Here is a 27,320-nt window from a genome sequence, read left to right on the forward strand (position 1 = left end):
TATCCTAAAGGAGATCAGTCCTGGGTGTTCATTGGAAGGACTGATTTTGAAGCTGAAACTCCAATACTTTGGCCACCTGATGTGAAGAGCTGACTCCTTTGAAAAGACTCTGATGCTGGGAAGACTGAGGGTGGGAGGAGGAGGTGATGACAGAGGATGAGATGGTTGGATGGCATTACCAACTCAATGGAAATGAGTTTGAGTAAGCTCCAGGAGTTGGTGATGGACAGGGAGGCCTGGCATGTTGCAATCCATGGGGTCGCAAAGAGTCAGACACGACTAAGCGCTGAACTGATATATAGTTATTTATATATAATATGCATTATATATAATTATTTATATATATTTCCATATATGTTAAATTATTTATGTCTATATATAAAAAGGACTTCCCTGGTGGCTCAGAGGGTAAAGCGTTTGCCTGCAATGTGGAAGACCTGGGTTCAATCCCTCGGTTGGGAAAATCCCCTGGAGATGGAAATGGCAATCCATTCCAGTATTCTTGCCTGGAAAATTCCATGGACGTAGGAGCCTGGTAAGCTACAGTCCATGGGATTACACCTGGGGGAATATGAGCTTCTAATTTTTGGTGCTGGTGGTCACAGGGGGGATTCCTATTTCTTCCCTTTAAAATCCACTTTCAGTGGACATTGAATTTCCAAATACATGAGGTTTTCTAAAGTATCTTTGATATTAAGTTCTTATTTAAATGCTTTCTTCTCTGCAATAACTGTATTGTTTTTCAGTCTTCTAACTTTATTGAGGCTTTTAATGGCTAAATCAAAGATATCTCTTGGTAAATGTCATGCTGCAGTGGAAAATAGGTGAGTTATTTTCATATCTTCAAAAATATGATTTCTAACATAATTCCACAGTGGTAAGAGAACAGACTCTATGATTTCAATACCTTTAGACCATGAGATTTTTGCACCTTGTTTTATGTCCCTGGCTATGTTCCAATGCCTCCTAGTTTACAGTCTATGGGAACTTGAACAGAATTTGTATCCTATTATTGTGTGAAAGTTGTATGAATCTTAATTATGCTGAATTGGTTCATGGTGCCTTTCAGGTCTACTATATCTTTCTACTGTTCTGTATATTCATTCTATTAATTTTTGAAAGTCTGATATTGAAACTCCAACTAAAAATCTTAATTTACCTACTTTAAAAAAAGAACTGTAATATATAGCAGAACTATATGTAACTTTGTTCTGTATTTTCTAAGTCTCCTATAAACGTGTTATCTTACTTTAATAATTTAAAAAATAAGAAATAAAAATCCACTTTTAAGGCTTAGAAAATAAATTTCTATAACACATGTACCAAATATGGCTTCATTAAATAAAGTTTCATGATTTCTTAGAACCTCAAATTTAACAGATCCTGAGTCAACTAAAGAAGATGGTTACCTCTCTCCCCAAAGCAGGATGAGTCTTGGGGATAAATGCCCCCACTTTCCCTGGTGCCGGCTGTGGTTAATTGATGTGCACACTGTTCTGCTTGGCTCTGATACCCCCGACTCGCCCCCGCAGCCCCGGGCCTCCGCCTGTCGCCATCACGCGTCTCGCGGACATCCCCCTGACAGGACGCATCAATTCCTAGTGCTTTTCACCAGGCCTCAGCTCTGGCACTTTCCCCTGGGGAGACCTTTCCTGGTCTCCATACTTAACCCTTGAACCCGGCCTAATCCATCAGCCTCCCTGAATGAACGGTGATAGAGAATGCTCCTCCCCAAAGACAGGCAGCCAGCCTCTGCACTTCAAACTCAGAAGGCAAGCCAGCAGCGGGTCTGCTTTCTGTTTGTCAGTGTCGCCAGCTTCTTCACTTACTGATGTTTTTATTGTGGCCATGCCCAGCTGCCTGAGTCTGGGCAGTGCTCTTCATGGAGACATCAGTAAAGCGCTTGTTAAATCTCATAGATGCTCTTTTGAAGACGTCCCCTGGGACCCTCCTTGGGAGTTCCCCAAACTGGCAGTCAGCACAATTGTCATTTTGGAATAGGGGTTCCACGAAGCTCTAAAGAACAGCTTCGTGACCCACACTCCCAAGCACGGTTTTTGGGTGCTATTACAAATCACAACTTCAGAGAATGAAATATAACCCTCTGTATTAGGCAAGACAAGCAATAATGGGCAATAAATATTAAATATGAAAACACACTGTTTGAGACCTCCTTACCTCATAACCGAACTGCAGTTCATCAGAGGTCAGCATGATGATATCATCATCAATAGCCAGGACGGCCTCTGTCTCGATTTCATCGTAAGGGAAGAAGCGGTTACTCAACTTGTTTTCAGCTGTTCTCACAACTTTTAATGGAACCCGGATTTTGGGCCACAGAGAATCTGAAAAAAAAAAAAAAAAAAAAACCAAGGTATTTATGACTCTTCTAACTTCTTTGAAAAGATAAACTGGTAAAAGCCGTGTCTCACAAATAAGACAGAAGAAGCAACTCAAAGCTGTGACTCTCATGAAATCCACAGGCGTAGGGCTTCCCCGGTGGCTCAGTGGTAAAGAATCAGCCTGCCAATACACAAGATGTGGGTTCAATCCCTGATCCAGGAAGATCCCACATGCCACAGAGCAACTGACCTGTGTGCCACAACTACTGAGCCGCTGCTCTAGAGCCCGGGAGCCCCAACTACTGAAGTCCAGTGCGCCCTGGAGCCCACGCTAGGAAACAAGGGAAGCCACTGGAAGGAGGGGCCCTCGCACTGCAACTAGAGAGCAGCCCCCACTCTCCGTAACTGGAGAAAAAGGCCGTACAGCAACGAAGACCCAGCACAGCCAAAAATAAATAAGAATATGGGGAAAAAACAATAACCGCATGCACAACTACAGGAGGGCATTCTTAAAGATGAATTTTTATAATATATCATAAATACTTCTCTTCTCTCTACATCCTTACAACACTGCTGCTGCTCAATGCTGTCTTAACCAGAATCCACAAACAGGCTCCAAGGCACAACTGAGAGGCTGGGGGTGGGGGTGGGGGGTGCCAAACGACTTGATGAAGGTCACAGGGACAGGGCAGGAGCAGGCATGGGCCCTGTCTGCCTCATTCTCAGGCCCATGGTTTGAACACCAGGACTCGACCACCTGGCCACCTCTGCATAATCCTTCCGGGTGTGTACACCCAGCCCCAAACTTGCCTGCAGCCCCTCTGGGAAACATTTGCTGAAAGAAGATGAGAGTGCCCACTTCCACCACCAATGGCTCCCAAGGCCGCCGAAGCCACCCTCACAAAACCATTGCCCTGAATGAGTTCAGCTTTCCTAACTCAGCACCTCACCGCTCAACAGCCGCTCTCTCCTGACTCACTGGATTTGGGTTCTCATCATGACCAATTTACAGAGTAAATATCAAATTTCTAGGTCCGATTACATGGGATTTTCTGGTATACTGAAGACCCACGAACTTGTGACTCGCCTTACATTTTTCCCATTCTACTTTGAAGCAATTCAACCTCAGGTTCCTCATTTTAAAGTGATGCATTTAGCACAGAATAAAATTAACACTTCTTTGGTACAGGACCTATGTCCACAGACCTCAGGGTTCTTTACAGAGGGCAGTTTGTTCTTCACACAACATTTGTCAGATGAGCACGGAAAGGTATCATATTGCTTCCAGAAACCCAACACATAATTGTGGGATGGTCTAGTTTTGTGAGTCTTGAAGCCCCAAAATGCCTGTGGCCACTCCGAAGTTATCATACCGAAGGATAAGTATGACTGAGGGAAAATCAGGAGGAAAAAAGGTTGCTCTAACAGACATCATATTAAATATCTTACTTCTGCATAATTTACAATGTGTCCAGGTAAGGTGCTCCTAGGTTCTTGGAAGAGGCCTGTGAAAGTGCGAGGCCCTGTAATTAAAGAAGATATTCCTATACATATATATATATATATATGAAGAAGATAGTCCTTAAGTTCTAAATAAGCCTAGGGCCTAAAACGCCTGGTGACACAGATTGTAAAGAGTTTTCCTGCAATGCAGGAGACCTAGGTTCGATCCCTGGGTCAGAAAGATCCCCTGGAGAAGGGAATGGCTACCCATTCCAGTATTCTTGCCTGGAGAATTCCATGGACAGAGGAGCCTGACAGGCTATAGTCCATGGGGTCACAAAAAGTCAGACACAACTGAGCGACTAATACTTTCACAGCCTGAAAAAGCTCAGGGTCTAAAAATGTGTTCAACTCCAAAAAAAAGCATGTTTGAGAAAGGACTGGAGACCAAAGAAATGATCCAATGGGTCAGTCCCTTTTAATCAATACTTAACCTGGTCCAGAATGACATAATCAAAAACTGTCTTCAGAATAAATGGATAGGCACAGGACTAAGAGACTGGAGACCTGAGTTCTGCATTTCCCATGGGGTTCTTAGGCAGGTCCCTTCTTCTCAGGGTAAGAGTAAGTGGAGAGAGAGAAGGGAACCTTCATTAAGCAACCAGTATATGCCAGATACTTTACAGGTGCACTGTCATTCATCCTCCTGACAAGTCTATGGAGCAGAAATTATTTACAGAGTAGGATTCACAAGGCTCAGAGAGGTTAAGTACATTGGCTGGGGTTAGGGCTAAATGATACAGCTAGCATTTGAATCTAAGTCTGTTTAGCATCAAAGACCAAATAGGACCTGCACCGTTTACTGCAGCTTGAAAATGTCATGTTTCTCTGAATCTGGAACAAAAACAATCATCCTTATTCTTCTCTGCTTCCCATTCCCTCTTCCAGTTAAGTAAAAGAAATCCCTGTCATAAATCCAAATCCTTAGAAAACATGAATAAATTGTAATACCTAAAAGTGAAGGAAGTTATAGCTCTAACTAGATCAGTGGTTATCTTTAGATCAGTGGTTCTCAAATGGTGTCAGGATTCCTTCGTGCTCTTAAAAACTGTTGAGATCCCCAAAGAGGTTTTATTTATGTGGGACACACACACACAATTTATTATATTCTGAATGAAAACCAAGGAAACTTTAAAACCCAGGACACACGAGCACACCCTCCATCAGCCAGTAGAGTGGTGATGTCATCCCATGTTGGGCAGCCCCTGGAAAACCCCACTATGCACACGTGAAAAATATAAGCGTGGGAACGCAGGGTGACTCAGCATTCTCAGAGAAAGAATTTCAACCTCACCAACCCTGTGAAAGGACCTCAGGGATGCTCAGCAGTCCCCGGACTGCACTTTGAGAACCTCTGTATGAGACCTTGTATTTAGATTTGGGTACTGCAATAGAGCTGCCCAGCATGGCTCAGACGATAAAGAATCTGCCTGCAATGTAGGAGACCAGGGTTCAATCCCTGGGTCGGGAAGATTCCCTGGAGAAGGGAATGGCAACCCACTCCAGAATCCTTGCCTGGGGAATTCCATTGGCAGAGGAGCCTGGAGGACTACAGGCCGTGGGGGCGCAAAGAGTCAGACATGACTGAGCGACCAGCACACAAACACTTACAGAAGAACCAACAAACTGGGAGATAGGCGGAGTTGACGAGGACAGTACAGGTCCTCGGATCCAGGATCTCTTTAAACTGAATATGCCATGCACTGCCTCTCAGCTCCAAATTCACCCTTCACTGCCCTGGGGGTGATACTGGCAGCCAGCCCCATCACCATTTCCCCTTTGCCCGCTGACGTGACGTTAACACGTCAGCAGCAGGTGCTGGAGGGACGCTGGGAGGTGAGGGCTTTGCTTCCTGGTTCCGGTGTGCCTTTTTCACTTGCTCCTTCGGTACTTGGCCAGCAGGTAGGCAGCAGCACCCCTCTCCAGCACATGTAGACGGCACCCCCAAGGGAGGCTCCCAGCAGGTTCTACAGACACCCCAACAGGCTCCCGAAGGAGTCTGGCAGCTCCTCTGCAGGCAGTTTCCTGGCAAGTTCTGTGATACCTTCAGCAGCAACTCAGCTGAGGTTCTGCCCTCAGGTGGTTCCTCAGGAACTGAAGCCCTCGCCAGTACCCCTCTGAGTCCAATAACACCCCCCGGATGGCTTCCCGTTGAATTCCGTGGGTATCCAAAGGGGCTGCTGGTTTCCTGTTTGCCAGACTCAGCCTGTGGCACCTGAGCAGCTTCACCATGCAGTGGGTCTGAATCTCAGACCGAGCTGGGGGAGGCGCTCTCAATCCCCAAGCTGATTTCCTATATCTCGGGAGCTCTCTTCACCCTTTAGCCACCAATCTCCTAGTCCTCGTTAACAATTCCTAGTTAAAACTTGAACTTTTCCTGGTCAAGTTGCTGTGTGGTTTCTGTCTCCCACCTGGACCTTGACTAACACACTAGGGCTATCAGAAGGGTTCCCAGATGAAAGGCTTCTGAATGGCTTCTCTATGGCTTCTGAAGCTAGAAGCGTGACCAACGCCTGGGTGAAAGTTACAGGGAAACCGATTCAGGCTCAAAGTCGGTAAGAATGTTCTGATGGAACGAAATGCCTTCAGCAACGCTATGTGCTCTTCCACGTGAAATGTACCAACTTCAGGGACCAAACAAGACACCTCTGAGGGCTGTATGGCCAGTCACGTTTCACAGAGAGAACAGTCTTTGGAAAGAGCTTCAAATCTCAGGTGTTTGTATTCCTTATCAGCTATGTGATCTTGAACAAGTCCGTGATTCTGTACCTGTTTCTTTGACTATGAAGATGGGATAGTGACACCATCTCCACCTGTGGCAAGGCGTGAGGAGGAACAGGAATGCGTTTAGCAGCTCAGTGCCCAGCACGTGGCAGAACGTCCACCAAACGTTGGCTGTGCTTTCCCTTGCAAGTCTGTGCCTATTTACAGACCAAAGGATGAACCCTAGGTAGTGGTGGCAAAGAGGCACACGTTAGATCTCGTACATCACTCCAACAGTCTAGTGGCATGTCCTCAGCTTTTATCTTCAAAGTTCACTTTGAGACTAGCGGAAACCCTGCCATTAATCCTCTAGAACTGAAAAAACCTAACTTGCCAACAGTTCCGTTGGCAAGAAACATGGAACTCTTGCCAAGGAAATTTCACAAGGCAACAAACAGCCTCTCTTTCTGCAATACAGAAAGAGGCTAGAAAACAGGTGAGCTGCTTGCGTGACGTGTCAATGTTCTCGACCCTGGATGAGAGTCCCTCTCACCCAGGGAGTGTGCACCACATCTTCAACAGAGAGTTTTCCACATTCTTTTCCTATGTGTAGCCAGAAAATTACTCAAGACAATGTCTAAAAACAACCTTCCTTGATAAGGTCTTTGATAGGGAAGTTTCAGCAAGTGAGGAAAGCTAAATGGGTACAGATGGAAATGTAGAATGAATCGTGGCTTTCTTGGAAAGGTGATTACCTTTTCCTGTCCTGAGTTGGGCCTGGAGAGCCAAAGGCAGCTTTGGTAAAAGAAGTCTCCATCTCAACGGTCCAGCTCCCTATGAACCACTGTGACCACAAGGAAGGACTCCAAGTAGAACTCCCAGTTGCTTGTTTTCACAGCTTCAAATAGAACAGGCCTCTAAGGAGGGGATCCAACTTCCTTGGGCTTTTGTATCCCTTCTGTGGAACACGGGAACAAGAAAGTGGCTAGCCAAAGAAGCATTATAATTACTCCCTGCCTTAAAGAAGATAATTCTGATATAGGATTTTGATACAGTTTGGAAAAAAAAAAAAAAGGACAGGAATACAAGGTAGGAAAGAAAAACATAAGTGAGAAAGAACAGAAGACTTGTATTTTTCTTTCCGTTAGTACTTTCAAAAGAATAAGATTTATTTTTCTGCCTCTCTTCGAGACCCTGATAAGAACCTGGTTGATCTGCATAATCCCAAATCAGAGACCTGACAAAGCATGATCTCCTTGCTGCTAAACAGCAATCTGAATAGACACAGTGGGGCTCGGGGCATAGAGCATGAGCTTGGATCCAGAGAGACTTGTGTTCATTTCTGCAGACCTCTGACGTGTGCGTGTTAGTCGTTGAGTCGTGTCCGGCTCTGTGTGATGCTATGGGCTGTAGCCCACCAGGCTCCTCTGTCCATGGAATGCTCCAGGCAACAATATTGGAGTGGGCTGCCATGCACTTCTCCAGTGGATCTTCCGAACCCAGGGATTGAACCCGGGTCTTTGCATTGCCGGCGAATTCTTTACTGTTAGAGCCACCAGGGGAGCCCTAGGGCAAATTACTCAGTTAATCTGAGTTTCACTTTTGTAAATGGGGATAATATCAGCTTCTTTCAGTTTTGTTATAAGCAGTAGAGACAATACGTGTAAAGCACTCAGCACGGTTCCCATTCCTTGGATATAAAAGGTACACGATACATGTTGTAACAACACTGTATCATTCTCATTTTCACAGATGTGCGTAGTGGTTCAGTCATGTCTGACTCTTTGCAGTCCTTTGGACTGTTGCCCGCCAGGCTCCTCTGTCCATGAGATTTTTCAGGAAAGAATACGGGAATAGGCTGCTATTTTCTTCCTCCAGGAGATCTTCCTTACCCAGGCATCTTCACAAATGGATTCTTGTAAAGTCTTACAAACTTCACTTTGCCTCTGACATTTTGAAGCGGTGTAGACAGAAGAACAGGGGGTGACTCCTTAGCAAGCGGAAGGAAACAGTGTCACAGCTAGAAACCGCGGGTCCTTCCACCACTGCTTGGCCCAGGTGGGGTCTTTTCCTTATTCTTTTAACCTCTAAATGGAACTGCATGAATTGCAGCTTGTGTCTCATCCTGCAAATCTATAGCCGGCAAAACAGAAATGTCACCTTCCATTCACACAAAGTAGTCTGAAAAATAAGATTTCTCAAAAACATTGCCAAATTTATGAAAAACAAACAGCTGAGCCAACTGACCTGATAACTTTACAGTTCTGAGCTTTAGTCCAACTTGGAGAAAAAGAACTCCTTGTGTTAAGGATTTTTTAAAAAACATGTATTGATTAACAGTTTTCTCCAAGTTGGATGCCAGGAGCCATGTGAGCTAGGAGAATTCTCCAACTTGGCAAAGGTACTACGAAATGTTCAGGTTGTCCGACGATGACCCCAAGTCCATCCTGGGGATCACTGTCAAACACAACCACAGATTCACAAAATCAACCATCAGGTTATCTCTGTACAAATCTTGAGCTCCCTCCAGAAGTCCTCAACCTGCCTGGTGAACAGCGGGTCCCCAGACCCTCACTCCCCACGGTCCCTGAATTCAGCTGGAAGGAAGGGCACTCCTGCTTCTGCTTCTCGATGGCCTCCATCCCGACAGACCGCCCTGCAACGCTCAGCCAATCCCATCCTGCCTATTAAGAACTGTGGAAGTAGCAACCCGAAGCTGGGGTGGCCATAGGGGAGTTCCCTGAGATCAATTCAAATTTAAAAACTGAAATCAGTTAAAACAGAAGGCTGAGTTAAACCTATCTGAAATGTACGATGTAACAGCTTCCTTCAGGCTGAGGCCAGGGGCCAAGCCTAACAACCTCTATATCCATCAAGCCGGGAAACTGAAAAGCTGAGGTCGGAGGAGGGCAGTGGCTCGCCTCTTTCGTCTGACAGAGCTCAAAACCAACGTGACGAAAGCTCGCTGGAAATTTCTATTGCCTAGTCTAAGTATTTACTTAAACTTCAAACCCAGCAATTTAGACTTAAATGTAACCAAAAAGAAAATACTATTTGGTTGGGTTGGAGAGTGAAAAAAAAAAAAAAGTAGAGGGGAGGGATTTCTGCCTACACTAATCCTCCCAGCAGCAGACATGTTAACCACAATATTTATTTTAGTAAATGTAGAGAAAGTGAAAAACATCACTTTTGCCTCTAATATTTCAAAGCCTTGGACTTGTCTTTTAAAAAATATATATGTTACTAATGCCGTACATGAAAAATCAGATGCCTTTGCTGGCACGAGGGCCAGAGCTGACAGCCCCATTTACCAACTGAACAAACACCCCACAGAAGATTAAACACAGTTCATGTTCTCCCCAAACAACCACAACGCCAGAACCAGAGCCCTGACCTAAAAACCACTGTTAGAAAAAAAGCTGGTCCGGCCCTTGAATGTGTCAAAATTTGGGCCTCATCAGTTGAGGGCTCTTTCCTCTCTAGAGCCAAAATATTTCAAAAATAAACTACACTCTTGGTCATGACATTCACCACTACACTTTGGTAGGGTGTACCAAAAATTAAAACTAAACACCCAACTCCAGAACCTAGGTTTGTGCTCTTGCTTTTAGTGACAGCAATGTAGGCAGGACCTTAGACCAAGAAGGAAGAAAACTATTTCTCTTTTCTCACAGTTTGCAGTGATACTTGCTCCAAAGAAGTGACTCAAAGTCACATTAAATAAGTCACCTTATGCCCAAAGTGGCTAACCCGGGTTTCTAAGGAGACGTCTCTTCTGCATTTAGCAGCAGCACTGCCTGTCTGGGCAGGAGGGTGGGGTGCAGCTGGGGTGCTCCCGCCCTGGAAGCTGGTGGCCTCGGCATGCAGCAGGGTGACTGCAGATACGACACACAGCTGTTCCAGCTCCAACAAGGGACACACAGCCTTCCTTCTGAAACACAACCCATCCTTTATGAATGAAGACTCAGATGAGCAATCCAGTGCCTCCGATCCACTCACTCTGGGTGGACCTGGGGCTCTGAAGAGCCTCCCTGCTGTCCCGTTCTGTCCCCTCGGCCTCCTCCTCCTCCCCCTTCCCGTCAGTTTCATCCTCTCTCCCTCTGAGAAGGTGCCAACATCCTCTTTTTCTTCTACCCTTTTCTGTCCCCTTTATTGAGAGTCAAACAAACAAAAAAAAATCCAAGAATGTTGGGAGGAAAACAACCCGGCACAAAAGATGAGAATAGCAACAACGATAAACGCCGTGTGCCTCAGGGCGTACTATGGGCCTTCACGTAAAAGAGCTACTTTGTTTACTAAACTGTGGCCCCCTGAATCTAAAAAGCAAGTACTGATGCAGAGAACAAAAGTCCCACCAAGGAAAAAATTTTAAAGTCTCAAGAGGGCATTTAAATCCTGATTTGCCTCACAGACAGAAGTATATTCTTCTCCCAGCCTAGACTAGGGATCTACTACTGGGTTTTCCAAGGTTGACTATCCCGACTTCAGGATAACCAATTAAACGGGAACAGCCATAAAAAGTGCAGATACTACTGTCAGGCAATAAACTAGACCTTATCGGTGATAGTGGTGCACATTACAAACTTCAAACTCATTCCTTGCTCTAATCCATCAGAAACTTCCTGGCTTTAATAGGCTATAAAGGGCAGGGGCTTTGAAGTCCCTGGGATTAGGATCCATAATAGACGGACTGAATGAGAAACGAAATGCAGGTGGAACGTACATTATGCGTCCTGAATTAAAAACAAATCCAATGAATCAAACAGGCTCAGCCCGAGCTGCCAGTCAGCAGATTACAGGGGTGGCCAAGGCAAGGGACAGAGTGATTACGGATGAGCTGGTGGGAACTTCCAGTGAGGGGTCACTTTAAGGAGCTGATTCAAGCCTGGGAGGGCGCACTTTGCTGACTCTGCCCATCAGAGGTGAGGCCGTCCTTTTTGAAGAAGAGCACAGTATCAGAGCCGAGATAAGGAAGGAGAAAACTAATGCCTTTTAAACTGACTTTTCATGTAAACAAATCAGCTGAGAGGGTTGAGGGAAGCTGAGATCTGTTTTCCCAAGGCTGATGGCCTTTGATCCTATTGATTCCTAAGCCCTCAAACACTTGTGGCTACAGAGCATGCCATGGGCTAAGAGTTAAACCGGCCACCCTAGAACAAGAACAAGATGACTGAGAAAACCAGGGTCATGCTGCCTCAGGAATGGCATTACTGTTGACAAAGCAGGAAAGTTCATTTAAGACAAAGGCTGCAAATCATTTGTCCATCAAAAAAACTCGATCCCATTGAGACGAACACAAAACGTCCAAACCGGGCCTTTCCTGGACACACCGTCTCTCCGCTCGTCTTACCTTCAGGAGGGTTTTTATTCTGATTGTTCCAGACGACCAGCAGCTTGGATAGGCTGGGCACCTTGGACACTTCGGTGATGACCCGGAAGAGGCTCTCCACTCGGTCGTAGGTGAGGACGATGGCCGTGAAACCTTGAGATTGTGGGGGGATGAGGGGGAGGAAGAGAGGGTTGCTCACACTGCCCCACTTCTGCAAGAGAACAGATTAATGTGGGTCAGAGAAGGATCTAGTAACAATGGTGCTGGTCTCCTTCTCAGCATGACCAATAAACCGCAACACGGGAGACTCGATGTAGTTTCTACCATGACCAATCCAAGAGGCAAGCAACTGTTCAAAGTCTTCCCCACCTCAAAATCTGCACTGATGCTCTTTAACTGAGTTTGGCTCTGATACCCTTAAAAAAAGAACCAGAGAATCTTTGCAGCTAAGAGGAGATGTCTAGTTAAACATGGCAGATTAAACACATGCGTTTATCTCCATTCCCTCCCCAAACCCACTAAAACGGCAATTAATAGATTAAAAAATATAAATCTACCCAGACGATGAAATGGGAACAGAGACAGCAGCTGATGAGCAGCAGCAACATGCTTCTGAAAGACTGAAAGGGGCTGGAGAAGTGGTGACGGAGCAGAAGGCTGAGAGCTGCAACCCAAGTGCTACAAAGGCGGTGGCGAGACAACAAGGCAACCAAGTCCCACTGTCAGCCCCACAACGGCCCAGGGGCTGTGCTCGGCGGGCCTCACGAGGTAAGAGGAGGAGGGCGAACACAGGAGGAACAGCTGAAATACGTGCAAGGAGCAGCAACAGGCTCAGGGCACAAGCGTTCCCACCACCTGCCCACTCAGCCAGAAAACCACGCTTCTTCCTTACCCACGCTACAGAAGGGAGGTTGATTCTCTGAAAAACCTAAAGCTCTAGACATGGAAACATAGGTACTGAAGAGAGGAAAATGCAGTTAGAGCCTAAATTTTGAATGATGAGCTCTACAGCTTCCTCCCCTTCTAGCGACCCAAACACTAGCAGCCATGTGGTTTACTTGCCACTCCACCACCTTACAGGGAGGCCGCATCACCTTACAGGGAGGCCCCATCACCTCACAGGGAGGCCGCATCACCTTACAGCGAGGCCCCATCACCTCACAGCAAAGCCCTCCAGGTAACAAGCTTCTCTTAAACAAAAAGCTTTTGATCAGCTTTTTAGAGCTTCCACAGATCCTAGAATCAGACATTTCAAGAACATCTTCAGCATGAACAATAGAAAACAAATGAACAAAAAGAAACACAAGAAGTCAGAGAAAACAGAGACAATAGAAGAAGCAGAGGGGTGGTGGTTTAGTTGCTCAGCTGTGTCCAACTCTTTGCGACCCCATGGACTGTACAGTCCATGGAATTCTCCAGGCCAGGATACTAGATTGGGTAAGCTATCCCTTCTCCAGGGGATCTTCCCAACCCAGGGACTGAACCAGGTCTTCCACATTGCAGGCAGATTCTTTACCAGCTGAGCCACAGGGGAAGCCCAATAATTTATGTACTAAACAATGCATCTATTTAAGGTATGCAATGGCTTTGGTATATTACACTGCTAAATTTTAAAAACTGGTAAAATATAACACAAAACCTGCCATTTCAAACTTAAGTGTACATTTCAGTGGCATGAGTTACATTTACATTCACGTGCTTTTACATGAAAAGCCTAACTTTAGGACCTAACTTCAGCTTCACCAGGAGGAGGCTGAATATGAAATGGCCTGTTATTCTGGCTGCTCACGCTCCTTAGTCTTTTCATACTCTGGGATCTCCAAGGTTTCCCCCATCAACCCCATCCATATCACTGACGGACAGCCATCACCACGTATATGACAGCAGCTGTTTGCCAGATGTGACAGTGTGGGGCAGGAAAGGCACACACGCACATGGAATGCACATGGATGGGAACTCCAGGAGACCGAATGGGATTCCTGGAGTCCTAATGTCATCAGGATATTAACGCCAAAATGTCCACAACAGGCCATAATTAAGATTTCACAACCAAGAGACACCACAGGAAAGACTATCCTCCTAAGGCTGACTTTTTGTTTCCACAATATCACTCTTGGGCATTAAGCTGTGGTTTTAGGACGGGCCTGGATCTTCGTGTTTCCACCCTGCATCCGATCACCTTTGCAGGAACACCTTTTCATTTTCTACTCCTATCTTACTCATCGGTTTCCTGACTTGTATGGAAACGGAAGTCAGGAAGTAGCCCTGTGCTACTAAGTCACAGTTAATCACCAAGGTTCGTGGTCTCTCTGCCCTCACCAACCCAGCCCACTCATCAACCCCTCCCAACACAAAACTCGTGTGCTTGAAAATCACCATTTTAAATGGAAAAGCAAAAAATGTTTTTAAAGAAGTATGTAAAATAATTTAATATGTGATATCAAAATAGTCAAGATTTACTAAGTACTTTGGTTTCCCTGACAGCTCAGTTGGTTAAGAATCTGCTTGCAATGCAGGAGACACCAGTTCGATTCCTGGGTCAGGAAGATCTGATGGAGAAGGGATAGGCTACCCACTCCAGTATTCTTGGGCTTCCCTTCTGGCTCAGCTGGTAAAGAATCTGCCTGAAATGTGGGAGACCTGGGTTCAATCCCTGCTTGCTCCAGTATCCTGGCCTGGAGAATTCCATGGACTGTATAGTCCATGGGGTTCCAAAGAGTTCAGTAAAGACTGAATGACTTTACTGTGAGGCACTGTGCTGTACATATATTATCTCATTTGAGCCTCATGACAACCCCAAAATAGATGGCTACCACTCTCATTTTACAGATGATGAAACTGTGGGATTACAAATAGTGAATGATGTCTATTCATTTGCTTTACCAGACCAGAAAGGAAAGAAGAAATAGTGAATGATGTTCATGGTCATATAACCTATACATGACAGAGCAGGAAAGCGCCCAGGCTGTCTGACTCCAGAACACCAGGATGTGGTGTTTCATGGTCCTTCCCCAGTTTGAGGTAAGCATCACCATTTACAGACTCTGGAACTGTGGGAAACTCCAGAGCTTATTACTTGTAGCTCTTTTCTGAGAAGAGAAGAGAAGAGAAATGCTGAAGGTTTTCTTGATTCTTGATGATCAAATCTGGGCCAATAAGTAAGAGCCCACCTAAACACTATGATTTCACAGGGTACATGGAATAAAAACACACCAAATACATAACACTGACACAAAGGGAGCACATAAATTTAAAAAGGTAAATACACCTCTAACACAGGAGGAAAAACTATTAAACCTCCAACAAAATGAGGTCTGTTCTTCGGGAGAAGTGGGGAACGCCAGCACACTCGCATGCCTCTATGACATTCAAAAGAGGGGGAAAATTCCCTGAGAGATGCAAAGCTTGGTTTCAGAAAATGAATCCCTTGGAATTTAAACCCCCCGAAAGGCATCACAGCTCTGGTTTCACAGCACTGCCAGGAGAAGAAACGAAGTCTCTGGCAAGACAGCAGATCCTGTCTCATCCGGTATGCCAGCTCCCTTCGGGAAGCGGATGGTTATGGGATGTGGGAGGAGATGAAGGATGGGTGGGAAACGGACAGTAACTTGTCTTGGCTCTCAATTTTTCCACACCGCTCACTTGTGTGCCAACAGGGCTTGAAGACTGGAGAAGCAGAAACGGCAGCATACTGGGGGAGACAGGGCACGTAAAGAAGCGCAACAAGCTCTGAAATCTTGCCAACGCTTTCCCATAAAACGCAGGCGCTGAGATGAACATGGAGGCGACACAGAAACCGCTGAGCATGGGTCTACCGTGTTACGAGCCTGACGCTTTACTATAGGACATGCCACCAACATTGACGCAAATGCCTTCAAAAAGTGAGCCAGCACATTGGAGGTCAGTTTTAGAATCACATGTCCTTAATCAGAACCCAGGATCTTCACTTACCAGCTGTGTGGCCTGGGCAAAGCGCTTAACCTCTCTTGCACCTCAGTTTCTGAATCTATAAGATCACGTTAAAACTACAACTTTTCTAGGCACAAGTACAAGTGCTAGTCGCTCAGTTGTGTCATACTCTTTGTGACACCATGGGCACCAGGCTCCTCTGTCCATGGGATTTCCCAGGCACGAATACTGGAGTGGGTAGCCATTCCCTTCTCCAGGGGCTATTCCCGACCCAGGAATCGAACCCGGGTCTTCCGCCCTACAGGCAGATTCTTTACCACTGAGCTATGAGGGAGGCTCTTTTCTAGGTAGTGTTACTTAACACAATAACTAAATTATTAACATGTCTTACTTATTATTTCTTAACAATCTAGATGCTGTTAATAACAGTAACAAGCTAATAAATGTAAAGTGCCTGACACATAGAAACACTCGATAAAGGAAGCCAACAGATGGTCTTATGGGAACAGCAATTTCCCTGGGATTCACTTTCCGCAGGTCTCAAAAACAGGTGGGAGGTGGCTAAGTGATCATGAGCTATCTTCCAGGCACTAGGATCTTAAATGAATCCCTTCTTCCTCTCTACCTTCACCTGACCATGCTCTGGGGTCCTGGTTCACCTGGATTCTCCTGGATTCTTCTTCCTCTCCAAATACACTTTTTATTTTCAAAGTTTTTCTCTTTTCTGTCCTATTCATTATATTTTAGCTATCCTGAAAGCGTCATGAAAACCAGAGTCATAACCGCTATTAACACTCAGCGCTTAGCACAGTGCTTGGTGCGACTCAACAAAAACTTGTTAAAAATGATGAAGCCTAAATTGTGTTCTTTCTGTTCTCTGTGCATGGGTGTGAACAGCTAATGTACATTCAAATGAGTGACATCAAAGCTCTGAAATGGTTTCCAACTTAGTTCATTCATTTTAAAATACGCATCCACAATCTTATCGTGCTAAGTATTCTGAAGAAGTGTATTAGGATATTTAATAAACAGTGTGACCCTGGATGCTGACATTTACTGTGGTGTGGAAAACCTCCTCTGTGACTCTCAGCTTCCTCACCTGTAAAATGGAGAGCCTGACAGCACCTCCCTCCAGATGATGCACATGCGCCCTCAGCCCAGGGCTCAACACAGAGCTCCAGGGATGCGGAAAGTGAAGTGACAGTCAAAGGCGCTCAGTCGTGTCTGGCTCTGCGACCCTGTGGACTATACAGTCCACGGAACTCTCCAGGCCAGAACACTGGAGTGGGTAGCCTTTCCCTGCTCCAGGGGATCTTCCCAACCCAGGGATCGAACTCAGGTCTCCCGCATTGCGGGCAGATTCTTTACCAGCTGAGCCACAAGGGAAGCCCAAGAATACTGGAGTGGGCAGCCTGTCCCTTCTCCAGGGAATCTTCCTGACCCAGGAATTGAACCAAGGTCTCCTGCATTGCAGGCGGATTCTACCAACTGAGCTATCCGAGAAGCCCTGAATGAACTGAGCTATCAGGGAAACTAGGAATGGTAGTTGAAAGCAAACACAAAAAACTAGCTCTCTCCAATTCATATTCTCATCTGCCAAAACAACAGTATTAGCAGCTCAGCAATCTTTCCATCAGTATGATTTTTGGTGCTCATTCATTCAGTCAACATTTCCTGAGCATAAACTATAAGCCAAGAATAGGGTTAAAGACGCAAAGACAAATTCCTTCTCCTCAAACAGTTCAGAATCTGGTAGGGAAGACAGCTAGGTAAAAAGACAAATTATAACGCAAACAACAAGGTCCTCAAGTCCCGTGGGCCCAGAAGATCCACAGAATCACCTCCATCTTCCTGGAGGAGGTGAGAAGGGGACGGAGCTAATCAAACAGCTACAGGGCAAGCTGAGTGGCAAGTGCTGAGACCTGCTTCCTCGCTGGCCAGGGGCAGACTCTGCCAGGGCCAAGGTCGGGAGGAGGGAGGGAGGGGAGCACGGACAAGGGACCTCAGACTCAAGACTAAAGCCACATCATGAAAAGCCCATTCGACAGAAGTTTCTTTTTAAGTCTCATGATTGGTTTTCTGTTGATTTGTTTTGAAGCTTTCTTGTCCAGAGTATTGTTTTACTGATAAATTAACAACGGCTACCTTCACATTGTGTCTCAAAAGGTCAGAAACAGGAAATGCTGATCTGCAGCTGGGCTTCTGTGCTGGGTGCCTCTCTGTCCGCAAACATGATTCCATTTGCCTTTGGAGCCCGGTGATGGGGAGGAGAAAGGCAGCTTTAACGGGGTGCGTGCCTTCATACAGACACTCCAGTCCGCCAGGGTAAGGTCAACAGACCAACCCCCAGAGGAAAAAAAAACTTACTGGAGAAGGACATTTCAAAAACAGCGTTTAGTCACCTCTGAAATACCGTTAAGGACTGACCCCCTGCTGGCTGACCAAAGAGAGTGTCTACAGTCTGGGACCTCCTGACCCCACTTTCTGCAGGAAATCAAGCAAATTTAAACCTCCATAATTTACTCAAGACTCTGACTTCTGCCAGGGAAAAGGCAAACAGCACTGGCAATTAACTCGGCGGCCTGATTAAATCTCAATCACGGCACGATGGGGCACGAAACCAGGCACCCAGCAAAAGAGGGGCCAGAGGAGAAGGCTGAGCCCCGCTACCGCAGCTGCAGCCCGGAACCCTGGCTCTCAAGGAACTTTCCGGTATGCTCGGTGAAACTCTTCACTCCAAGATGGGAGGCGATACCAGAGGAGGAGTGTGTGCACGGCGCGTTGAGGCCAAATACCTCCTTCCTCCACCACTCACCCTCCCCCCACTGCACTCCTCACTCAGAACAAACATTCTTCAGGGAAGCTGAGAAACTCAGACTGTTAACTTAATCCACGACAGCCATGACAACTGTCACATCACCACGCCCACTTTCGAGAAGTTCTATCGCATCTCTTATCCTGGAGCAGCCTGGTGAATGAATTAACAGCGAACAGACCAGCCAGCGAGACGGACTTGTGGGTTCGGGTGGCAGGATCTCTTGAAAGAGAAGCCTTGGGAGATCAGGCTTAAAGCCCACCACCAGTTCAAAGGGGTCTTCTCCTTCAAGCAGGGGATTCCAACTCAATTAACTAGGTGTGCCTTGGGCAGGCTCACACACAGGGAAGTTGTCTGGGCCCTTCCTGCAATCCTGTTTTACTTCCTTGGTTGAAAGGTCATGGGAGTCCTACGCGAGCCTTAACCAAAACCATCCTGGCCAAAGTTACCTACCTACAGAAAGTGGAGGAAGCTGGTGGGCAAACTGCTAGAGCCATTCTGAAAGGGTCTTGCTGGAACTACAGGAGGATTATAAAATACACATTCTAATATCAACGAAAGGACTCTCTCAACCTACACTAGGCAAAACCCACACAGAAGGAATCACGTTCAAAGCAGGATGATCCAAAATTTAACCCCTATTATAGCAGAGTTTTTTTTTTTTTTTATGTCACTATGTATAACGTCCTGTGACAAGAAGAGAATTAAGCAGATATTTGAGTCAACCCACATTTGATTTAAATGAAGGTATTTTGCCAGAACAGAAAAGTGAGAAGTCAGAGGAGAAAGGAAAAGGAGAGGACAGGCTTGTTATACAGAAGCTTTCAAGCCCCTGGTTACGAGCAGCCTTACCTATCCCTACCTTGATCGAAAGGGCAGTTTTCATGGTTGTTTTGAAGTTATCAACCCTTACCTCAATGTGGTTTCAATTATGAATTACCAGACTAAAAGGGGGGGGGAAGCTTTGATTTATTCTTTTTTGCTCCAATTATGCATGATGTGTTTCCACTGAAGACTTTGAAAAGTATTTCATCATGCCTCTCATCCTGAAGTGGTCAAAGGGCAAAACCAAAAGGAGTTAACCCTTTCATTTTTGCCTTGAGGTTCAAACAGCCTCCCTATCAATGGACATAGGGCAAGGCCTTTGAAGCAGAGAGGGCAATGAAAGGGTTAAGCATTAGCATCGCATTACTAACGTGCATAAGGGTGGTGTCCCCTGTCCAAAATGGTGAGATGATATTTATGTTAATGGGTGCTGGGAGATCTGAAAGGGGCAATCAGTAACGCGGCCCACGTTGCCTTAATCATTAACCCTCTGCAGCTTCTCTCTGCAGCACAGCACTGCCCTGGGTGTGCGCTGACTTGGGAAGCTGGAGGATGAGAGACCTAAAGAATGTGTGCCAGCGGGCTCTCTTAACACTGAGAGGGAAAAGATTCAGGGACAAGCCTGAAGTCTATTTGTTGCACTGCGTCTTTGCCTCATCCCACCCATTAAAAAATACCTGACGGCTCTGAAAAATAAGGAGAATGCTGATGGCTAAATCTCCCTGACTTGACATTAAACAGACACATGAGAGATGAAAATCGAAGGCCAGAAATCCCTTTCAGTGCTGTAGACAAAACTAAGATAGTTAAATTATCAACTTAGAATTCCTACAATTTACTTACAGTAATGTCCTCACAAATCAGTTTTCTGTATGTTGGTCTTGGAAGGGGTCTAACCACATCTGGGTGGACTGGAGTAAACAGGTACTGTGACTCTTTAATATCCAAAGAAACTGAGCCACTGAGACTAACTGAGGGTCACAGGAGCAAGCCAGACCTTTTCACTGTTAGCCTCTTTTTCCTCTAGATGTGTTTCAGTTCAGTTCAGCCGCTCAGTTGTGTCCAACTCTGCGACCCCATGAACTGCAGCACACCAGGCCTCCCTGTCCATCACCAACTCCTGGAGTCCACCCAAACCCATGTCCATCGAGTTGGTGATGCCATCCAACCATCTCATCCTCTGTCATCCCCTTCTCCTCCAGCCTTCAATCTTTCCCAGCATCAGGGTCTTTTCAAATAAGTCAGCTCTTTGCATCAGGTGGCCAAAGTATTGGAGTTTCAGCTTCAAAATCAGTCCTTCCAATGAACACCCAGGACTGATCTCCTTTAGGATGGACTGGTTGGATCTCCTTTCAGTCCAAGGGACTCAAGAGTCTTCTCCAACACACAGTTCAAAAGCATCAATTTTTCGGCACTCAGCTTTCTTCACAGTCCAACTCTGACATCCATACATGACCACCGGAAAAACCATAGCCTTGACTAGACGGACCTTTGTTGACAAAGTAATGTCTCTACTTTTGAATATGCTATCTAGGTTGGTCATAACTTTCCTTCCAAGGAGTAACCGTCTTTTAATTTCATGGCTGCAATCACCATCTGCAGTGATTCTGGAACCAAAAAAAATAAAGTCTGACACTGTTTCCACTGTTTCTCCATCTATTTGCCATGAAGTGATGGGACCAGATGCTATGATCTTAGTTTTCTGAATGTTGAGCTTCAAGCCAACTTTTTCACTTTCCTCTTTCACTTTCATCAAAAGGCGCTTTAGTTCCTCTTCACTTTCTGCCATAAGGGTGGTATCATCTGCATATCTGAGGTTATTGATATTTCTCCCGGCAATCTTGATTCCAGCTTGGGCTTCTTCCAGCCCAGCATTTCTCATGATGTACTATGCATATAAGTTAAATAAGCAGGGTGACAATATACATCTTTGATGTATTCCTTTTCCTATTTGGAACCAGTCTGTTGTTCCATGTCCAATTCTAATGTTGCTTCCTGACCTGCATACAGGTTTCTTAAGAGGCAGGTCAGGTGGTCTGGTATTCCCATCTCTTGAAGAATTTTCCACAGTTTATTGTGATCCACACAGTCAAAGGCTTTGGCATAGTCAATAAAGCAGAAATAGATGTTTTTCTGGAACTCTCTTGCTTTTTCCATGACCCAGAGGATGTTGGCAATTTGATCTCTGGTTCCTCTGCCTTTTCTAAAACGAGCTTGAACATCTAGATGTGTTTAAAAGCTCCTTTTTCTTCAGTGCACTGCAGTTTCACTCCGACTGTCCTGCTTGCGGTTTGCTGGTCTTCCTAGCTCTGAGATCTACTATCATTCAACAGCTCTGGAGAATTGTCAGCTATTATTCTTTCAAAAATGGGCCTCTTTTCCATTGTCTCTCTCTTCCTCCTGGAACTCTGATTAGACATATGTTGGACCTTGTCCCTCTGTTCTCCATGTAACTTCAATTCATTAATATTTTCTGTCTCTTTGGGCTGCATTCCAAACCATTTCTTTGAATTTAATCATCTAAAGTGTCATTCAGTCTCTATGTCACGTCTAACTCTTTGCAACCCCACGGACTGCAGCATGCCAGGCCTCGCTGTCCTCCACTATCTTCTGGAGCTTGCCCAAGCCTTGCAGCTGTGTTTCTGCTGGTTCTCGCTCGTGATACTGCCTTATTTCTTGATAGGGTTTGCCTTATTTCTGATCGTGGGGTTTTTGTTTTGTTTTTTACAGTGAGCTGCTCATTTTCCACAGACACGTTCATCATTTGAGAGCTGGACTGAAAACGAACCCCTACAGAGAGGGTCCGTGTCTACTTCTGCTGGCCCCACCAACTCAGGGCCACCTCCGAGGAAATTCTCCTCTCACGGTTTGTTTGGACTATACCTGTAGTACGAACATGGACCACAAACCATGTGAAGCTGGCTTATGAATGCAGTGCTCAACAGCAGGGTCAATACAGACTTGCGCTTCTTCACCCCTTCACTCAAGAGGCTCTTTTAGCTCCCTGGCTTCACCCAGGAAGCTCCCGATAGATTCTCCAACTTGCTCAGGCCACACACTTTCTCTCCCGCTCCCCTGCTCCCTGCTTCAGACAGTCAACCAGGCTGAGGCTCTACGCCACCGAACGCTGCAAATGTCTGCAGTGAAAGCACCTCCCAGGACACCTGGCTTCACTTTGTTTAGGGTCAACAAGTATCTTACTTTTCACCCAACTTAGCAACAGGCTTTATCATACTTCATTCAGTATTTTTGTTGTTCAGTTGGGAAGGTCATTTAGCATACCTAATCCACCAAGAAGCCAGTGACACAAGTCTTTCTATATTTACACTAATAATTGAATTAGGTGCTATTGTATTTCCTGATTAATTTCAGGGCCAAGTCTGTGTGCAATACAAAAACAATTACTGCGACAACATCATAACCTATTATAACAGATGGAATGATGGACTAAGAATCTCTGCGTCAGACAAGTCACCACACTTCTGCAGACCTCCATTTCCTCATGTATGAAATGGGATGATGGAGACGCAGATCTTAAAAATAAACAAGACTCCCCTTCTTCATCTGTAGGAATGGAGCTAGCAGAATGCGACTTTGGGGATGCAAGGATTCAACAACAGAAAATACACAACAGAGCCTATCTGGGTCTAAAACTGTGCCCTCTGTAAATTTCAGTTTTGTTCTCCAGAGTCCCACCCAATTCTAGAGTGTATGTTTCCATGTGATAGAACGTTACACTAGCAGCCTTATCAATACCACTTACAAAATGCTCCTACATACATTACTTCACTACTATCTCATAATAATCCTATGAAATAAGTAATAGTTCATTTTACAGGTAAGGATAACAAATTTTAAAGAGATAAGAAAGCACAATGTCAGGCTCCTAAATGGTCTGGAACTCCGGTTGATTCCAAAATGTCCTTTTCAATGGCTTTGATTAGTAATTGGTAATCAGTCACTAACCACTACCCTATTCTTCTGAAACTATTATTACCCCCTAAACCCAGTCCTACACATGAGCAAATCGCTGTGAAGAGACATTTGGTAAGTAACTTCAATTTACTGGGATCATCACCAGGAAAGAAGGGATTAAACCTTGCAGTTCAGGCTGAGTTATTATTAGCTTTCTGAAAGCTTACAGGGTAAACCCATCTGAATACTGCTCTAAAAATTCCAGTTACTATCGGAGTTTTAGCTACTTAACTTTTTTCTTTATATAGCACTGACATTCACATTTGGCTCAATGCCTGCCCTTCTTCTATAAAGCCAAACTACTGTCAAGAAGAGTGGGAGGGCTGCTCCTGATTGCTTTTCAGGTAGTAGAGGAAAAAGCTGACATTTTATCCTCTTCTTGCTCGGAAAGGAAGCCAATCATTTATAAGAACCCTCATCTGACTGTGGCTTCCATCAGTGGGATGGACAGAAGCCAGTTAAATGGCTCAACCTAAGCCGTATTCAAAGAATCTAGATGAGAAAGAGAAGGTTCCATATGCTGATGCTTTTAATAATTCATGAGTTATATCAGTCTGCAAGTAATAAATTTCACTAAATACATCTGTGGTAAAATGGTTTAAGATACTGTCTAATCAATTAAATGGGTGAATACAATAAAGTAGGAGCACATACAACATGTTGTTGATTTTACTGGTTCTTAACTTTGTATGTTAAAAATAACAGTTCAGTCGTTTGATAGTAAAAAATGTGGATTATTCTTAAGACACAGTCTTCAAATTCACCATCCTCATCCCTGGATCTGTTACTTAAAAAGTATACTGAAAACACTTAAAAACAAAAACAAAACAAAAAAAACTTCAGTGAAAAAGCTAGTAATTTCTCTGATTCAAGCAAACAGGCTGATCTATAATCCAAAGTGTTCAAGAATGCTAATGGTGGCTCAAAGCACTACTTCTCATGAGAGGTGAAACAAATTTATAGTTTCATCTGGCTATCCCACACCTGAAATACTCAGTTCGAAAGACAGGCTCCTTCTTTGGCCTGGGCATAAAAATGTTTGCTGGTGGCCCGCTGACTATATTTCAGAGGTCAGCTATGGTATGAAGGAAGACATCACTAGCTTGGTAAACAGACACTCTTGGGAAAGATTAAGTTATAGCTTGTGGCCTCCAAGCTCAAAGTACCTACACAGTTATGACCAAGAAAATCAAAGCTTTTGTACAGTTGTGAGCTGACAGGAGTATTAAGGTCAAAACAAAGTGGAAAGAACAGCCTCTAAAATGCAATCATTTCTTAACTTCTCCGGAATTCCAATAAGGTGTATGTTTTGTCTACTGTGTTTTAGCCCTGCTTCCTCCTGGGGGGAGAAGAGGGGGAGCATGAACCCACAGGGCACAAAGAACAGGCAAGGAAACAACAGTGGACAGGAGCTCAACGTATCTGGGGAGGCGAAAAAGACAGCGTCTCTTGCTGGACAACAGACAGAAACGTAGGATAAAATATAACAAAATTTAAAAAAAATATTCAGGAAATGGAAAGTTGCCAGGAACCCAAATCGATGAGCAAACTGCAAAGAACTGAAGGCGCCGCGGGGAGGCTGTCACTGGGCCCAGCGGCGCAGGGCGTGGACACTCACACCCACGTTGGCGAGGAGCACAGCTTTGGGCACGGGGGTAGAGGGGGCAGGCAGTGGGACTTACATACCAAGCCTGAACCCTTGAAGGCCTGTACAATCAGTAAAAAGGTGGTCCCGAAAGCCACTCCTAGAACATGGACATACAGAAAATCATCTGTCCCTTTCAACCTGAGTTTGGACGGGGGATGCTTCCAACAGAGGCTAGCCCTCGTACTGGTGTGGGGTTTAAATGGACCCTCCCTGTGCAGTATGGAAACCTCTGACCGAGAAACTAATGTTAAAAAGTGATTTATCTCTGCAATACCTCCTGGAACATCTGGCAGAAGCCACAAAACAAGAACAAACTCTCTGGAGAAATACCTTCTTACACTCAGGTGGCAAAGATTTCTACAGAGAACCTCACCAGAGATGAAACTCACATTCCAAGACTACAAAACATATAAGGAAATAATGCAAGAAGAGCAACAGGCAGGAGGCAAACGACAGGATTAGAAGCTATGAGAAATTTTAAAATTGAATTACTGGAGAATATAAAGTGAGTATCTCAAATAATTAACATACAAAAGAGGGAAGTGAAAATATATAGGGAAAAAAAGATACTATGAAAAAAGATCAGGCAGACAGATTTGAAAAATAATCAGAGCTTATAGAAATAACTACTGAAATTTTAATCCCACTGGATGGGTAAAAACACATTGGACATGGCCAAAGAAAAGAGCAAAATAGATGAGAAAAAATTTTCCAACATGCAGCACAAAGAGTTAAAAATGTGTAAAACATAAGGGGAAAAAAAACCAAACTTGAGAGACACAACAACAGAATTAAAGAGGTCTAACACGCATTTAATAGGATTCCAAGATCAGTGAGAATGACAGATACATAATATTCAAAAAGAAAATGACGCAGAATATTCCAACACTGATTAAAAGACATGAACCCTCAGGTTAAAGAATAAAAATCACTCTCAAAAGCAGATAGAGCATGGGAATTAAAATTACCATTTGGCAACCATTATAACAATTGATTCAGACAAGAAATCATTGGTGGATGCTAACCCTAGTAAAGGTTTGAGGAGTAACAGGATATTTACACGGTCTCAAAGTACGTCCTAATAAGACACACTAAAAGAAAGAAGTAACCTCCCACTGGAGAAAGCTCTGAGTGAAGTTATCGTCACGACCAATGGGACAGACCGACATCACGTGTCCTCCAACGTGATACACCAAGAACCAACATTACTTTTGTGACATTCCTGCCAAAAATACTTAACCTGAATTTCAATAATTTGAAATGGAATGCATAATTTAACACAAAAGCACCAGACAAATCCAAATCAAAGGATACCTTCCAAAATAACTGACATGTTCTCTTCAAAAAGGCCACTGTCATGCCAGACAAAGAAGGACCCGAGAAACTGTTCTAGTAGAAGCTACAGAGACATGACAACTGAACACAATGACTGCCTGCAATCTTCTGCTGTAATGGACATAATGAAGATAACTGACAAAATCTAAATAAGGTCTGTATGTGTGCGCTCAGCTGCTTCAGCGGTGTCCAGCTCTTTGTGACCCCATGGACTGTAGCCGGCCAGGCTCCTCTGTCCATGGGGATCCTCCAGGCAAGAATACTGGAATGGGTTGCCATGCCCTCCTCCAGGGCATCTTCCCGACCTAGAGATTGAACCTGCATCCCTTATGTCTCCTAAACTGGCAAGTGGGTTCTTTACCACTAGCGATAATTTGGGTGATTTTCTGAGAAAGATCTAGGAGTAAAGGTGCCTCATATCTGTAACTTGCAAATGGTTCAGGAAAAAAATACCTAAATATGAATGTATATGTGTGTGTGTGCTTACACACACACAGAAAAGAATAAAAGAAAGGTGGCAAAATATTAGTGTTTGATGACTATGAGTGAAGGGTGTGCAGAAACGACGCACTGGTTTTGGAAATTTAAGTCTAAAATTATGTCAAAATAGAGAATTAAAAAATATACAGAATTGTAGGTCTGTTTAAGCAAACAAACAAAAGGCAGATAAAGGAACATAAACTGCCTAGCAAAGCATGGGAAGCTAATCCTTCCAAGGATGATGGTTAGCAGACTGAGAAATGGGAAGGCCTAGGTGTCTAGGGAGGACGGACTCTGAAAACAGGAATAAGAAAAGTTGGTTCTGAGATCCCTTAAACCTACGTGCACAGGCAGGTCAATGCCCTCCCTGTCCTCTCCACCCACTGCATCTTAGCAGGAGGTTTATTCTCTGGAGAAAATGAACTAGAGAGACCCCACACTCCAGAGACACAACGG

At 44.8% G+C, this 27,320-nt stretch overlaps 1 protein-coding gene across 5 annotated transcripts in view; it reads right to left on the bottom strand.

Annotated features, from left to right (window-relative positions):
• Positions 1-27,320, bottom strand: part of EXT2 (exostosin glycosyltransferase 2) — a 149,621-nt gene that overhangs the window by 41,764 nt on the left and 80,537 nt on the right. For all 5 annotated transcript variants that reach the window (XM_070383523.1, XM_070383520.1, XM_070383521.1 and 2 more), the window contains 2 exons: positions 11,899-12,088; positions 2,179-2,345 (listed from right to left, as the gene is read on the bottom strand). In XM_070383523.1, coding sequence (XP_070239624.1) covers positions 2,179-2,345; positions 11,899-12,088 — 357 coding nt within the window. The remainder of the gene's footprint in view (positions 1-2,178; positions 2,346-11,898; positions 12,089-27,320) is intronic.

This window comes from Bos mutus, chromosome 15 (assembly GCF_027580195.1).
Source record: "Bos mutus isolate GX-2022 chromosome 15, NWIPB_WYAK_1.1, whole genome shotgun sequence".
Lineage (NCBI taxonomy): Eukaryota > Metazoa > Chordata > Mammalia > Artiodactyla > Bovidae > Bos > Bos mutus.